At 34.8% G+C, this 17,023-nt stretch overlaps 1 protein-coding gene across 2 annotated transcripts in view; it reads left to right on the forward strand.

Annotated features, from left to right (window-relative positions):
• LOC135849515 (extracellular sulfatase SULF-1 homolog) overlaps positions 1-17,023 on the forward strand; it is an 84,089-nt gene that overhangs the window by 43,494 nt on the left and 23,572 nt on the right. For both annotated transcript variants that reach the window (XM_065369991.1, XM_065369992.1), the window contains exons 2-3: positions 6,129-6,646; positions 13,741-13,980. In XM_065369991.1, coding sequence (XP_065226063.1) covers positions 6,184-6,646; positions 13,741-13,980 — 703 coding nt within the window. In that variant the 5' untranslated portion in view covers positions 6,129-6,183. The remainder of the gene's footprint in view (positions 1-6,128; positions 6,647-13,740; positions 13,981-17,023) is intronic.

The raw sequence follows: 17,023 nt of genomic DNA on the forward strand, positions 1-17,023 counted from the left end.
GAGAGAAATTTTGAATTCGAATCATCTTATGTAATTACAATAATTTTTTCTTATTATTTTTTTAAATTTTTTTTATGATTCGTGATTTTTATTTTTTATTTTTTTCTATGGTACAAGCAAGAAGTACCGCTTTGGTAATGACTGAAATAGAAATGAGTTTTTCTTTTTTAATCGTTGAAAGTTCCGGATCCAGATTTTGCAAATTTGAGTCGAGAATTAAATTTTTACGATTCAAAAACGCGATTATTTTTGTGAAAGCGTCTCTCGTCAAATAAGTCGAAATTTAGACGACTATTTTGGTTAATAACCCGAGCATTATACAGGTGCGGGTTATAAACCAACTTGCGCAAGTAAATGAAAAATGATACGTATACCTAGAAAAAATTAACGATGTTGAAAGTGATCTAAAATTTCCTGAATTTCTTCCGAACGCAGTCGTGGTAACAGAATCCTCCCACTGGGCAATGCATCACATTCACAAAAACAGCTTTCACAGTTTCATCTTGGTATTCTCGATCAAATATAATATCCAATTTTTGATTTTTTTGCGAGCAGTAGAAACGATTTCCATTTTTCAACGAACTATAGGTGAGGAACAATTGACACGAAACTCGAAAATTTCAAAATGAACGTATCGCCCGAAAAGCCTCGAAAGTACTGCGAAGTTTTTATACATTTTGAGATGATTAGGCTTTCCACTGTTTTATGTAGCGTAGCTGATGGGAGTAAACATTTACAAATATTTTCAGAATGTTGATGAGAGTACAAATTACTAGTAGGTTTGAATTTTTAAATTATTTTACTTACCAGGATAATCAAAATTACTTTTTTAAAGCTATCTTTCAAAAGCTGTATTGATCCTCTGCTGAAATTATTCATGCACATAATACCTGGCTATCTACTTGTCAAATTATTCTTGATCGTTTTCAAAGGAAGTTGGTAGATATAATTTTTCGTTGATTATAAGTCCTCTACGATAGCAGCTGGAATATACGTACCTACCTATATATAATCATTAATTCTCTTCATTTTCAACATTGCGTGACTCCTTCAATTTCGGTTTTATGCAAATACTCATCGTTACAAAATTTATTTATGTAGGTATTCGGTTTTCAAAGTCTTACTTTATATCAGTAATTGTTTCTCCATTGTTCAATTTTCAGCCTCTTTGTATAATTTGATGTTGAACAGTAATCAATGAGTCGACAATTGTCAAGTACTTAATTTTTCCAATGCCATTTGGTTAGTTTGATCCTACAATTTGGTGGAATGATGCTGTACCTACAGGTCGAAAATGGTGTCCAACCCCTTCCCCAAATTTACCAAGTCAATCCTAGTTAATTTGCTGATGTGGTCGATTTTCCAATTTTTTTAAAATTTTCAAACTCACAAAATATTTGCTTTGTAAAAACAAATTTTCAGTTATTGATATCTTGTCAATCGTATCGAAACTTCAATGAAACTTGAATGACAAAATGCTTCTCATACATTTTTTCCTAAAATGCATTTTCATTTTGAAAAAGCAAAAGCTACAGGAATTGTGTGTTGAAAATTAAAATACATTTTAAGCTGATATCTTGTCAAACTGTTGATTGCATCAAAAATTCTATTTATCTACATGGACATAGGTACTCAACTACTCATCCTTGATTATATCCATGTTTCACTTCCATACAGGAGCATTGGTCTTGCCAGAGTATTGTAAAATTCTCATTCGAGTCTCGGCTCTGACTTTTCTCAGGGGAATGGCTTGGTTTATCGCCCTGCTTACTTTCAAGAATTTGTTGATCTTAAGTTGTGCGTCAACCCAGGGCCAGACCCAAGAACTAGCAGCCCACCGAGATATCCCATTTCAGCAGCCCTGATTTTAGGATCCTCAATTAATCGGCTAAATTTTTTTCTCCCATTTTTTAAAGTGCAGGATGCTGAGCATAAAAATTCATTCAGAAATTTTTTAAGAGTGGCCCAGTATTTACCTCATTGGCCCAAATATGTCCCAGTCCACCGAGATTTTCTCGGCAACTCGGTGGGTGGGTCTGGTCTCCTTCATAAGATAGGGTAGTAAGCTTCTGACTTGTTCAACTGGTAGTCCATTTACAACAATTTTACTGTGTATTGGCTCTTTCCCCTCAAAGGCCATCACCTTTGTTTTTGAAGATGAGATTTTCATTATGTATTTATCTGCTACTTTCTGAAGATTGTACATCGCTTTCTGCAAGTCATCTTTGTTGTCAGCAAAGACCACCTGATCATCAGCGGATAGCAGGGTACTGATGTGGGTGTCATTGATGTCCAGCCCTTTTGGCTTGCTTTTCAGCCATTCTCTAATCATGTCGTTGAAGTAGATGTTGAACAGGCTACATGACATTGGACATCCATATCTTACTCCTCTTCCTATCTTTGCTTCCAACATGATTCCGAATGTTATTCTTATTACGTTATTTGTGTAGATATATTTCTTCAATTAAGCGTACTATTTGTTCATTCACTTCGATTTTCCTCAGGATTTCAAACAACTTCTTCATTCAGACTTGATCATACACCTATACTCCAGATCAACAAAGCACATGTGGGTTTCTAGGTTATACTCTTGTCTCTTCTCCATCAGCAGCTTTATTGCATATACTCCATCTATGCACAATCTTCCCTTTCAAAATCCATTTTGGCATTCCAATATTATTGGCTCTGTATGGCTCTCAATTCTTCTCACTAGCATCTTTGCAAGTATTTTGTAGGCAGCATTTAGTAGACTTATTCCGAGTAGTTTCCTGGGTCGTTTTGGTCTTCTTTTTTGAAAATGGGGTTTATGATTGCTGTATGGAAGTCTTCAGGTATGATAGCACCTGTTAGTACGAGGGATGTTCATTAAGTCAGGTACAAAAAATTCTGTAAAATCAAGTGGTATGAGGGTCGGTAGAAAAGTAAAGATCTCTATTTTTTTTTCAATGAAGAAATCAGATAAAGTAAAAAACTAATATATTTTCAGAAACTACATTCTTTCAGCTATTTTTTGACAGGATTAACACATTTTGTCACATCTTGATGAGAGTTTTAAAATATCTCCTCCACCAAATTTGTGTCCAACCCCATAAGGCACACAATTTTTAATATTGCTATTTTTCCAGCTATGTGGCGAATAAGTGCGAATAACGCGTCTAATTCACCAGTAAATCACTCTCCAAATCAGATACAGTGATTTTGAAGTTCCTTCTGACCATTTTAGCACCAGTGCATCTGCCAGCCCAAACAGACAACCTGGGCACCTTTTTATCTTTCAACTTTATGGCCCTTTCATGGACCAAAGACCACCACTTACGTATATGTTGAACACTTGTACTCTTACATCCATACCTCTGGGCCAACTGTGGATGAATTCAGTTGGGGGTTTGCCGTCAAATTTCAAAAATTGGAGGGGTCCATAACTACCCATTCTCATTTTGTCTAACCAAACCTTTGTTTTTCTCACCATGTGAAAAGTCGCATCATCACAAAAAAAGACAAATTGATCGAGGTGGAAGGCATCTACAATGATTTTTACCAAATCAATTATTGTCCCTCGGCGTCTTTGACTTCTCAAAGGTACTCGTATTAATATTGTTTCTCTACATGGGAGAAATTTATTGAAAATGACACCCTGAATGTCCAAAAACACTCTGGTCATCCACCTTGCGGCATATCATCCACACACACCTTACAAATACCAAATTTTGAGCACTAAACCGACCTCTTGTCTTCTAAAAACCACACTCGAACCATATATCCTTCTAATCTTGTGATTAATCTCCAAAGGTGTCTTCTGTTTTGCGTGAAAAAAAAACTTATCATAGAGGGCACCTCTGCAGGCGTGTACACTGAAATCTGCGGCGACATAACCGAATGATAAATGGTTTGCGGCATCTGGAAGTAAAATCTCCACTCCAACACCACACCAAGTTTCAAGTCTCTAGCATTATTCCTTCCCTGTTAAAAAAATCGCGTACCTGACTTAACGGACATCCCTTGATTCTATTGTAGACAGCTAGCAGTCTCTTCTTAACAGTTATTGTGACGTTCTTGAATAAGTCTTTTGGTAACTTATCGCTGCCTGGGGCTATTCCATTTCTGGAGCTTTTATCTATTAAAAAAAAAAAATCGAGAGGGGAGGAAGTCTTTTAGTGGCCATATTCAAAAAATGTTTGGATAATTATTCGAACCTACAATAAATTATAGCTTCCTCAAAAAATTGACAAAACTATAATTTCATTTATTTGGGGTCTTAATCATGTTTAGTGAGGGGGGGGGCTAAGTGGTTGGATCGAATCCATGAGTTAATATTTGAACTCAGGACCTTCAAATTACATAGTAACAATCAATAATATGTCACTTGACTTTTGAAGTGTTTTTTTAGAAATATTAAAATTGTGGACCCTTGTACAACCCCCCTCCCCTCGCTTTTAATTTTTAAAAACTAGCCCTCTAATATGTACTTTTGTCGTCGTCGTCGTAGTCGCGCTCCTTTACAGGAGATAGCGTATATGTCCATCTATATTAGCCGGTATCTAGCGTATCTAATTGTTTCTTACGAAAAGTTGAGTTCAACATTGAGTTTTTCCAATTGCGATTATCAATTTGGAATCTTCAAATATCATCATCTTTAAAACCACGTAGATTCGCTGCAAATTCAAGGAGCCTTGAGATGTGAGCAGTCAATGTTTGGAACTTTTACAAAAAATTGCCAGCGTTAGCGTTCAAAAATACGGGGCTTGGCCCTCATTCCTTAAAGGGTTAGAGTGGAAATCACCATCGTTGCTTTGTATAGACCATAGAGGGAATCCTTTGAAAGAAAAACTTGAGTGAAATCGAAGGATTTGACTTCATTTTTGGCTCAATTTTGATGTTTGCATTTTAGCCTTAAAAAAGTGTTCATCTTGGGGATCCGGAGAAGTATCTTACGCGTACCGCCGTACCCCCTCGTCTTCTTCCTACATCCAATTTAGTAAACATGGATATCGTTTTAAAATTTATTTTAAAATTTTGAAGGTGTACTTGAGTTATTTTGAATCTCTTTCACACCCAATTTGAATGCAGAGTAATGGGTTATTATATCAATCGATCATATGAAAAAATGTTCACAAAAAATTACCAACGTGTGTCTGTAATAAAGATGTTATCACGTTTATTTTGAAACGAAAATTCAAAACAAAAAAAAAAAAAAAACTCTTTCACGATTAATTACGCCAAAGTATGAGAAATTTTAATCACGTAATTAATTTTTTTTGCTGTAACCAAACACAAAACACGTGTCTTATTCAAACAAGCATGCAGGTAAACCCTATACCAGCAAAATATGTTTCTTTCATATTTTAACATTTTTTTTCTCAAAAAAGTCAATTCATTTTCGTCAAAGTGGTAAAAAGAAACTTTGAAAAAAATATCTTAAAAATACAAAGACCTATGAAAAGATTTTAATCTCGATTTACATGAACGTACTCGTAACTATATAGCCTTGCCCTCATCACAGCTCGCTTTTCGTTCACCTTGACTTTGTCAAGAATGGGGAAAAGTCATCAAACCTACGCGTAATTGATTTTCAAAGCGCTCAGGCGCCGAAAATAATCGTCGAATTGTTGCTGTTCACTGAACAAGAACGATACGATCGATTGCCGGTGGATTGGTCCATCCACATCCAGCTAGTATAGCGCAGATGGCTCATGGAGCCGAGCCGGCTTCATCGAGAGTACCAGCACCATAAATACTTTGTATTGTACACACGTCGAGTCGTCGGCTCGATAGAGATGATTTAACCGCAAAAAAATTCCACCGAGGGAAAATAAAAACCTCATTACTGGAAAATACCAACGTAGGTACCTATAACTCTTGCACACGAGTGAGAGTTATGTACAGACCTTGGGCCAGCGACACTGCTAGCATCTTAAAAAAAAAAACCTCGGTAGTTTGGGCGATGAAGAAAGACTCGATTTATCAAAGTCTTGTTTTAACATGGCCCCAGCCAGACCCATGAGCCACTCAATTGAACCATTATAAATGTATTGGTAGATGAGGGGGGAAGAGAAGGGTGTGTTAATTTAAAACAGATTAAAAAATCATTAAATATAATAATGGCGATATTCGTTTATGTATTTGCGCAGATGTTGTCGGCGATGGTAATGGTGGAAGAAGGGCCATCATCCTTTAATATGATCGATGTGGACGATTCAGCGAGCCCAGCAGTATAGAGCTTTTTGCGAGCCGGAGAAATCGAAGAGTAAAAAAGATCTGCAAACGAAGCCGCAATTGTCGTCACACGTAGCGACGAGTACGCGCACAATGATGACAAGTACCAGTACCGTATTGAAAATGTGTCTGTTGTATGCGATGGCCATTGACCTGGTTACTTGTTCGAATCGAGATTCCTCCGATCGGTCTGCAGCCGCAGATCGTATCGCATCTGTAAGTCGACTTCAATGGAAATCTTCCCAGCAGCGTCATTCGACTCGCTCTCAGCAGCATTCGCATACGAAGAATACGAGATCGGATCATGCTCGTTATACGCAAAATGCATCTGAAATGCCTTCTGCATCTGCACCTTCATCGTCATCGACGTCGTCCAAAAATCGAAGACCTAATATCGTATTGATACTGACCGACGATCAAGACGTGGAACTTGGTATGTTTACTTTACTTACGTATTCGTAACTTGTTGTATGTATGTACTTGTTGTGCCGATGAAGCCTCACTCTCAGTCTCAGAGATGAAGCTGAAGCTGTCGTCAGCATCGTCAACGCCCCCGCACACCTCAGCTCTGCTTATGTATGAGTTGTCTCTATACGAGTATACCGATGCGTGGGTTTTTTCTTCTTTCTTTCATTCTTTTTCATTAATGATGACCGTATCAATGGATATACTAGTAGAAGTGTCCGCTTTTTTTTTTTTTTTTTGTCAGTAGAGATAGCTAGTTGAAAGACCATGTGGTTGTTACTATATAAGTACGTTTACGTACTCGACTCGTCGAATACGTTGGTATGCGTTTCGTTGTGTTTCTTAATGGTTTGTCGAACTGGAGTACGGGGAATTTTAAACAGGCGTAGGTTGCCGCAGATTCTGGAGAAGTTTTCTCAATGGAGTCTATACGATGGCTTTATTCTGATTGAATAATGTGCCAGGAAAGATACTCGTTTATCAGGTGTGTAGAGTGTGGATAAATGGCGCGTTGTAACGAGTCGAGTTCTCTCAGATGGTACCGTAAGAAATTTCTCCTAGTCTCTCTGGTTGCAGATTGAAAATTTTGAAATTTTTTAGAAATGGAATCATTTTTATCAATTTTTTTCTTTAGTCAAGATGTTCAGATTTTTATGGAAATTTTCATGATGGGAGACCATTTTTGAATGTTAGTGAAAAAATTATCCTTTACACGTTTGTACTGATTGTTTTGGGATAAGTATGAAACCAGAAAAAAAGACTGCGTTGATAAAAATCTACCCCTCACAATTTCCCAGTATTCAAATTTTCTCAATCATAAACAGACAGCTAACATTGAAACGTTGGTGTTCGATGTGAACGAAACCAAGCCAGATCGAAATATCGTGTCCTAAAACTCCCATAATCAAAATTTCAATAGCTGAAATTAATTTTTAGATATTTGACGAATTTTTGAAAATTTAAAAAAACTCTTTTGAATGATTTTTGAACGTTTTCATAAAACATGATTTGTTTTCAGCAAAGTGAACCAAAATGTGAATTATTTCTTCAGCTCAATAAGCTATTCTGGAGCCTCCAGCGATTTTCAAAATTTTCTTCAAAAATTTCAAATTGCTCTTGAGGGCTTGAAGGGCCAAAAATGAACTTTTGACAACTGTAACTTTGGGTGGTGCGTATTGGGCTTCCTCTCGACCATTTTTGGTGGTTTTTGCAAAATTCCATTTGTACCGGTTCAAATTTGAGTTTTTGAACAATTTTTGAAATTTTAGAAAAAGTGAAAAAAATCAAATTGTCAAAGGTAGTTTATAACGAGCGGCAAGATGTCGTATTATGTGTTTTCACGACCATCTGATTCGAAAAAATTTCAATTCAAATTTTTTTGGAGCCTCCAGCGAGTTTTCGAATTCCTCCAAAAATTTCAAATCGTCCTGGAAATGCCAAAAAAAAATTTCTCAAGTTTCATCTAAGAATAAACATTGATCAAAGTGAGATTTGAAGTTTCTGTATAAAATTGAAAAATTGCTGGAAGTTCCACAATGGCCGATTTAGTACCTTACTTAATTTTTTCACACTGGTTACTTGGCTAAAAAAATTTATATTTCACAAAAAATTTGGGAAAACTGCTCTTTTGAATTTTTATATGTATTTTCAGAAATTAGCCAACAACAGGGTATCTAACAGGTAGTGCAAGTATTGAAAGTAGTGAAAGTAGTGAAAAAGTAGTGATTTTTAAAATGGGTAGTGAAAGTAGTGAAAAAGTAGTGAATTTTGTTAAAAAGGTAGTGAAAAATGAAAAAAATTCAAATTCGTTCCTTTTTCTCGATCTTTATTCCGTAGAAAAGAGCTCATTTTTCGACTTTTTTAGAACTTGAATTACACATTTTTAAGAGCTTTTGCCCTCGCTGCGCTCGGGCTGTTTACTATTTTTACCCGTAAAAAACTATATTGTTCAAATTCAAGAAATGTTCAAAGTTTGAATCAAAAAAATAAACTCCTCCCTGCATGAAGAAATTTTTTTTCCCTTCTCGAAACATGAATTTTTGAAAGCTTCTGCCCTCGCTTCGCTCGGGCTCGTTTGCTTTTTTTTCAATTGTAAATTTTTCAACAAAAAAATCATTTGAATTTCAAAATTTGGAAGCAAAGTAATAAGCTTTTTATAATTAACCAATTCATCACACTAAAAATCATCGTTTTTTTACATACATGTGCGTCTCTCTCGAAATTGAAAATTTGGTTTGTTAAAAAAAAGTTTTTTATTCGCCCAATTTCATTACATGAGCAAGAACCTTCAACGTGAAAAAAAATCAAAAATTGAAATGATAAATTGATAAAATTATATTTTCGACATCCGCTTGCTTGAAAAAAATCTTGGGATGTATGAAGACATTGGAACACTAAAAGCGAAAAATTCTAATGTTAAATTTTGCCTCCCCCCGGCTCCTTTTTTTTATAAAATCTTCAGTGTTTGAAAAATGTCCTGCTAAAGTCCTGATTTTTTATTTTGAAATTTTGTATTGACACCTTGTCTTATAACGAATGTAATAAGCTCATTTATTTGTATTGTTTTTTTTCAATAATTTTGATTGAAATTACAAATTTTTTTCCAGTTTCAATTTTAAAAAAATTTTCATGTGAAGAAATTTGACTTTATTTTTTTGTGTGTAGGGAGGGGGGGTGGTCGAGTGGGTGACTTTCGGAAAATTTGGTTGAAAAAGGGTAGTGAAAAAGTAGTGATTTTTTCAAAAAAAAATCCGTTAGATACCCTGAACAATCAAATAATTTACTTTAGCTGTTGAAATTTTTGTTATGGAGGTTTTAGGACATGTGCTTTCGAGTTTCGAAAAGTTTGGATTTGTTCAAATCAGAGAGTGCCAGTTCAAAAGGTTCTCTTGTAAGGACCAAAGGATTGAATCTGTAAAACTCACGAAACCTCAAAAATTGTTGGAAACCGACATGTCACATTATATTTTCTCGAAAGAATTTACATTTGAAACACACTAGCAAGTGTTCGATAATTTTTCATTTGATTTTTCCTGTAACTTTCAAAATTGAGCTTTTTTGGGTCAATTTCTGAGACTCAACTCTTCGAAAAGACATTAAAATTCCGTTTTCACGATTTATTTTCAACGACGTGTAAATCTCCAAATTTGACCCAAAAAAGCTCAATTTTGAAAGTTACAGGAAAAATCAAATGAAAAATTATCGAACACTTGCTAGTGTGTTCCAAATGTAAATTCTTCAATTTTTTTGAAAAAAAATGCATAAACGCTTTTTTTGTGGTGCCTAAAGTTGGGGGCTCTAAAAAAGGGGTTCAAAATTACGAAAAGACAGGGAGCTTAATTCAAGTTTTTCACCTAAATTTTTGAACATATCCCTCAAAACGTTACGTTTGGCGCAAATCGCAGGTTTCTAGTTTTCTAGGGGTTCCCAAAATATCGAAATTACGAAAAATTGGAAAATAGGATTTTTGAATACCAGCGCAAAATTTTATTGAGCACAAAATTTGGTAAGATGAAGGTCTTTCGGATACAAATAAACTATAAAAAGTTTTTTAGCGGGGTTCAAAGGGGTAAGGTCGATATGGCGATTCCAAAATTTTCCAAAAATTGAACCCCCCTCCCCAATTTCTGCCACTGACGGTCGGAAATAGAAAAATCACCTCGCATAACGTTTATTGGGTTCAACAGATATTTTACGCTTAGAAAGTTTTTGAAAATAATACTCAGTGGTTCCTAAAATTATTTTTTTATTCAAAACTTTGGGAACCCCTGGAGCCCAAAAAATGGTCATTTTGGGTTAACTAACCATGGATTCGTATTTGGGATATTTATTACAACATTTTAAGAGTAGTCGAGTCGATAACTGTGCGGGGCCCAAAAAATGGCCTTATCGGGACTCCTCCTTTCACGTTTTTTTTAAAAATTATCCAAAAGTCCTGCTTTTTTTAGCCAAAAATTGTCAATAGGGAACACTTTTTGCCAATAATTTTCAAAAAGTCTTTCTTTTTCGCAGAAATATTCAAACTACTGCTTTTGCTAATTTATTGTCAAAAACTGTCATTTTTAGCAAAATTTCCAAGTTTTATTTTTTACCAAAAATTATGGTAGAAGTCTCGTTCTTTGCCAAACATTACAAAAATTTTGCCTTTTATCTGAATTGCCAAAAAGTTCTGGTCTTTAATTGTGGTTTTTTTGGGCGAAAAAGTCCAAAAAATTTCACTTTTTTCAAAGATTAACCAAATGCGTCACTTTTTTGACAGAAATTGCTGAAAAATTATCTTCTTTCTCGCTTTTTAAAGAAAAATTACATGTTTTTTAAATTTTTTTTTTCAAAAATTACCCAAAAGACTCATTTTTTTTAAGCTAAAAATTGCCAAAAGTATCACTTTTTGATAATAATTTTCAAAAAATTTTGTTTTTTTGCAGAAATTTGATAATTTCTGCATTTTATCTATTTATTGCCAAAAATTGCCGCTTGTCGCCAAGTTTTCCTTTTTTGCCACAAATCATGATCGAAGTTTCGTTTTATGCCAAATACATAGCTAAAAGTTTTGCCTTTTGAGTATCTAAATTGCCAAAAAGAATTTTTTTGAACAAAAATTACTAAAAATTGTGGTTTTTTGCAAGGAATTCCAAAAAATATCACCATTTTCCAAAGATTGACCTGATGTGTCACTTTTGTGCCAGAAATTGCTAGAAAACCATATCTCTTTCTGAAATTTGTCAAAAGACTCACTTTTTGCCAGAAATTGCAATCATTCTCTCTCCTTTGCTCAAAATTGCAAAAATTCTCGCTTTTGAAAAAATTACAATATAATAATTATATATTTTTTAAAAATTACCCAAAAGTCTGTTTTTTTTTTATTAGCCAAAACTCGCCAAAAAGGTATCATTTTTTGACAATAATTTTCAAAAAATATTTGTTTTTTGCATAGATTGTCAAATTATCGCTTATTGCCAAGTTTTGCCAAAAATCACGATTAAAGTCTCGTTCCCTGCCAAAAATATCAAAAAACTGCCTTTTATCCGAATTGCTAAAAAGTATTTTTTTTTTCAACAATAATCACTAAAAATTGTGATTTCTTGCAAAGAATTCCAAAAAATGTCACCATTTTCCAAAGATTGATCTGATGTGTCATTTTTCTGCCAGAAATTGCTTAAAAAAAGAAAAAAACATATCTTTGTCGAAAGACTCACTTTTTGCCAGAAATTACAAAAATTCTCTCTTCTTTGCCCAAAATTGCCAAAAAAAGCTCGCTTTTTTTTAATCAGAAAGATGCAAAATATGCCATGTTCAACTCTTTTGGCAATATTTGGCAAAAAAATTTGCTTCTTGCTAAAATTGTGTAAGTTTCTATCGAGTTCCACTTTTAAGATTTTAATCAAAAACAAAAGGTTCTGTTTTTTTCAGTGATTTCTTTTTCTGCATTTGAATCAGTCATTTCGAAAACCCCATTCTGAACCTTTTTAAAATTTTTCAGGAAATGAAAAAAACTGTTTGTGCGCTTTATTTTCATGGTATAACAGTAAACTTGTGCAGTAATCGATAGGTCTTATGATTACAAATATTACTGTACCTTTACCAGAACTTGAAGTTTTGTAGGCTGCGAGCAATTCCATTGTGAAATATGTGGAGTTATGGGGTTTTCGAAATGACTTTTTTTTTAAACCTGAAAAGTGACTCGTAATCCTAGAAAATCCAGTAACTACAATACCCAAAATGATTGAGTATGGATTTTCATTCATTTATTGAAGTTTTACCTGCAATCTACGACTCAATTAATATAATGTAATAAAGAAGCAACAAAAATGTTATCCATTTCACGGCATAAATTAAAAAATTGAATTACGTTGATGTTCATGAAATTATCTAATGTTCTTTGTTTGTCTTATAAAAAAATGATTTCAAAAACCCTGTAAATGCAGGAGTTATGGGGTTTTCGAAATGACAAACGCTGAAATATGCACTTTTGAGCTACCTTCCAACTTTATCCGATAGAGCTCGCAAAGCACCATCAGAATCAGTGAAAAACATAAAAACCCCTTAAATGGTGATTTATGGGGTTTTCGAAATGACTGATTCATTTTTTTTACGACTTCGGTTACATTTTGGTGACCTTTTCGAGCTTTTTTGCTTTTTTTTTTTGATAAAAGTACGAGCCCTGTCAATAAAAAGTGGCGTGTCAGTTTTGACTGATTTGACGCTGACTCCATAAAAATCAAAAATGACGTTTAGCCCGTCGTTTTTTGAGATTTTTAGAGTATAATGAGTTCGAATTTTCGTTTTATTCTTTGGATTCGATCGTTCAATATCCCTTTAGTCTTCCCCCTGCTATTTTTTAAAAAGTTTGAAATGATTTGAAAATTTGTCAAAATATAAGTAACAAAATGAAATTCATACTCTGAAATTTTGCTTTAATGGTATATTTTTGAATGCTCGTTCGATTCGATTGCCAAAAATCCTCCATAAAACCCTCATCGAGAGAAAAAATTCCGAAAATGACACTTTAATTTAGAATTCCCAACGTCTCTTCTTACCCTAATCCATTTCTGGTACCCCTTAATCCTCATCTGTATACCGTTATATCACCTACAAGTCTGAAAACCCACCTTTTTCGTAGAACTATCGTCGGAAAAATGCCTCGCTCGACGACGACAAACGGTGTGAAAATTAGTACTCCGTTGACATACCCTTAATAATATTGAAAAAGCGTCTCGATAATTTATTTCCGATTGGCATCACGTAGTTGTACGTGATCTCCTGTGAAGAGAGCCGACAAAAGGGAACGTATCTTGGACGTTTTTCCGAGTCTAAGTCTATATAATCCGAGTGCGGATTCGTTGATTCGGGACACGTTTCGCGTCCTGCTCCATTCGCAGAACTATGCAAATTATTCGAGTAGGTACCTATAACTATGGTATTCCTTTGCTTAATAATATTTGTTGTAGGAGTATGTGAGTGACTGAGTGACTGAGAAGAGTACCTACGTTAGACTTATACTAGAAAGCTATTTGAAAAGTTCATATCTTCGATAAAGCTTCTAATTTCCTTTTATGTTAATAGGTTCGTTGAATTTCATGGCGGAAACTACACGTTTATTGCGAAACGGAGGGGCTGAGCTGAAACACGCGTATACAACGACTCCGATGTGTTGCCCTTCGAGGAGCTCCATGCTTACTGGTTTATATGTTCATAATCACAACGTGTACACGAATAACGATAATTGTTCCAATATTCAATGGCAAATCGAACACGAAACTAGGTCATTCGGGGCATATTTACATAACTCCGGATATTATACCGGTGAGTTTCATTCATAAAATACTACATAAATATAAATTTCCTCTTTATACGAGTGTACACTGTACTGTACTAAAGCTGCACTCTAGGTTCTGATACATACATACCTATATACTTTTACTTTATACAGCTAAGTTACTCGAAGATTTACTTAAGGTAGGTATATGTATTATTGTGTAAGAAAGGAGTCATTTTGCATTTATTATGGGAGCTTGTCCATCGTCCATCGTCGTCTTTATGCACGCGCTCCTCACACCCTCTACTCCATAACCGGACGTGTAGAATTGCAGATCCTCAGGGGTACACCTTATAAGCTGTCCGTTTTATTGGACATCGCCAAAGCTGCGCGAATGTACCTTGGACTTCTCGAGATCTCGTGTAGTTGTATGTAGTTGTTCGAGAGAGAAACGTGCCAACGTTTTGCGTGAACTGGTTGGACTCGAGCTCGGGCTTAAAAGTAGTCGTGTTGAACCTCCTGTGGTGTACCTATTGTGCGGAGTATGGAAGCCTGCAAGGTGTCGTCCGCCAATGTACCCACTACATATATCACACCCGGTTTCGCCACAATATCAAAAGAAACTCGCCTTTATCACGCGTTGATGAATGAACCAATGTCCAAGTAGCGTGAGATCTCCAGCAGCAGCTCGTGGAGGTGTGAGCGGTACACACAGCGATGCATAGTTTGTATATTACTCGACTCGTTCGTTTACTTTCTTTCAAATTTACTGAATGGTAATGCGAGATTAGGTATGGTTAATTTTTGCAGATAATAGATCATTATAGCGTTATGAATGGAATGAATTGGTCAAGCAGGATGAAGGATTTGGGGGTTTTTCTTTCGCACACGTTTTGTTTGTTTTTATTTTGTTGCCAAAAAAAAAAAAAAGGCTGAAGGGTCGTCCGCATAGCTCAGCAGCACTAATCATGATTAATGGATGTTTTGACTTAGATAATTTGTATGTGGTCTTTAAATAATGTGGTGTTGGGTCTAAATGTTTTAATGTCAGATGTTCGTCTTTTAGTCTTTTCATTGTTTTTTCGAATTTTTGACTCATCGAATTGCTGGTTGGCTAACGACAGGACATCGAAAAGGTCCAGCAGGTTTCTACAAGCATTACAAAAACGTCCTGTAATTAGCAAATGGGTAGGTACTGAAAAAAGAAAAAAACTTCTTAAAAATCTTGCATTTGGTTCATGAAGTCTGGAATTTGTTTCAATGAAAATCGTAATTCAAGTAAAAATTTATTTTTCTTCGAATAATTAAATTGTCTGACGAGAGAACCTTTTGAATTCACTCTCTCCGGATGGAACGAAACCGAGCTAGATCAAAAGAATATGTCCTATTAAAACCTCAGTAGTCAAAATTTCAGATGTTGAAATTCATTTTTGGATTTTACTGTATTTAACATTTTTTGAAAGTTCGAAAATTTAAAAAAAATTCAAATTCGTTCATAGAATATACCTACATTTTTTGATCAAAGTGAACCATTGTGAATAATTCCTTCATTCAGGGCTCGTATTCAAACCCCTCTTCTCCTCCTTCTAAAGACAGTAACTTTTGTGACCAAAGGAGCAAAAATGCTTGAAAAAGTATACTTAATCAAGTAAGTGACAAAACGTGAGCAAAACAATTTAACGTAGAAAAAAAAATCACCAAAAAAAAAGTTTAATTATTTTGCAACGTTTTTTTTCTGGCGATTTTAGCAAATGAAAAGGATCTTTTGAAATTTCTGACAAGAAAGAGAAACTTTGGGCAATTTTTGGAAAAAAATGATATTTTTTGACGTTTGTACAAATTTGCCAAAAAGAGAGAATTTTTATTAATTTTTGAAAAAGTCAACATTTTTGAGGATTTTTGCCCATAAAAGTAAGATTGACAATTTCAGCAAAAAGCAGGGATTTTTGGCTATTTCTGGCAAAAGAAACTAAACTTATCTAGGGTGATTCTTTGGGCGAAAAAGTGAGACTAAGTACTGGAAATTTTGCTAAAAAGCAACCATTTTTTTTCAAAAAGCAAGACTTACAATTTTGGCAAGGAGCAGCACTTTTTTGGCAATTATTGCTAAAACAATCGGTTTTATTCGCAGTTTGTGTCGAAAAGGTGAGACTTTTGTGCAACATTTTGGTAATTTTTTGGGCAAATTTTTACGTAGTAAAAAGACCAAGAATTTTCAATTTTGCTGAAAATCGAGAATTTTTGTCAATTTTTGCCGAAATTAATACTTTTTTTTAAAAACAATTTCAGCATACTATTTTTATACAATTTTTGTCGAAAAACTAGACAATTTGGAAATTTTTGACAAAAAAAGTGAAACTTACAAGTATTTTTTTGCAAAAAACCGAATAGTCGGGGGGAGTCCGCATAAAGATCACCTGCACCCCCTGCCAATCCTTCGGGGCAACTTTTTTCTTAAAGGGGAGTCCTTAGGAACATTTCTAGCCCTTGTCTTCAAAAAAAAAAGTGGCCCTACTTACAAAATGGCGGCCATTTTGATTGACAGGTCAGCCGAAATCGCAGATTTTGCGTTCCAAAATAGGACTTGCACGAAATTTTTTAAACGGTAATAACGTAGATGCAAAAATTATCACCTGTCAAAATTTCAAGTGCTAAAGTGCCTTTTTCGATTTTTGGTGAATTTTTGAAAATCAAATTTAGGCCAAAAATGAGGGAAAAATCAAAATTTTACCAAATTGACCAAGAAAGCTGAAATTTGGGATATACCCTATTTTCGACATACCAAATCGATTGGAAACTGTTTCAACCCGTTTTGAGCAGTTCTGGAGTCTCTACTAGATTTTTGAAACTCAAAATCCCCACAAAATTTTATCAAACGGAGATGGTAAGCCGAAATTTACTCTACAAACTAATTTCAATACGCTACGAAGTCAACTGCAGGTGGATTTCAAGTCGTTTTGGAGCCTCCAGCGACTTTTTGAAAATTACTGGAGCCTCCAGTAGATTTTTAAAACTAGAAACTTTTCCAAAATTTAATAAAACTGAGATGGAAAGCCGAAATGTACTCCGCACTCCAAGTTTGACACCCTC

Source organism: Planococcus citri, chromosome 5 (genome assembly GCF_950023065.1).
Source record: "Planococcus citri chromosome 5, ihPlaCitr1.1, whole genome shotgun sequence".
In the NCBI taxonomy this organism is placed as follows: Eukaryota; Metazoa; Arthropoda; class Insecta; order Hemiptera; family Pseudococcidae; genus Planococcus; species Planococcus citri.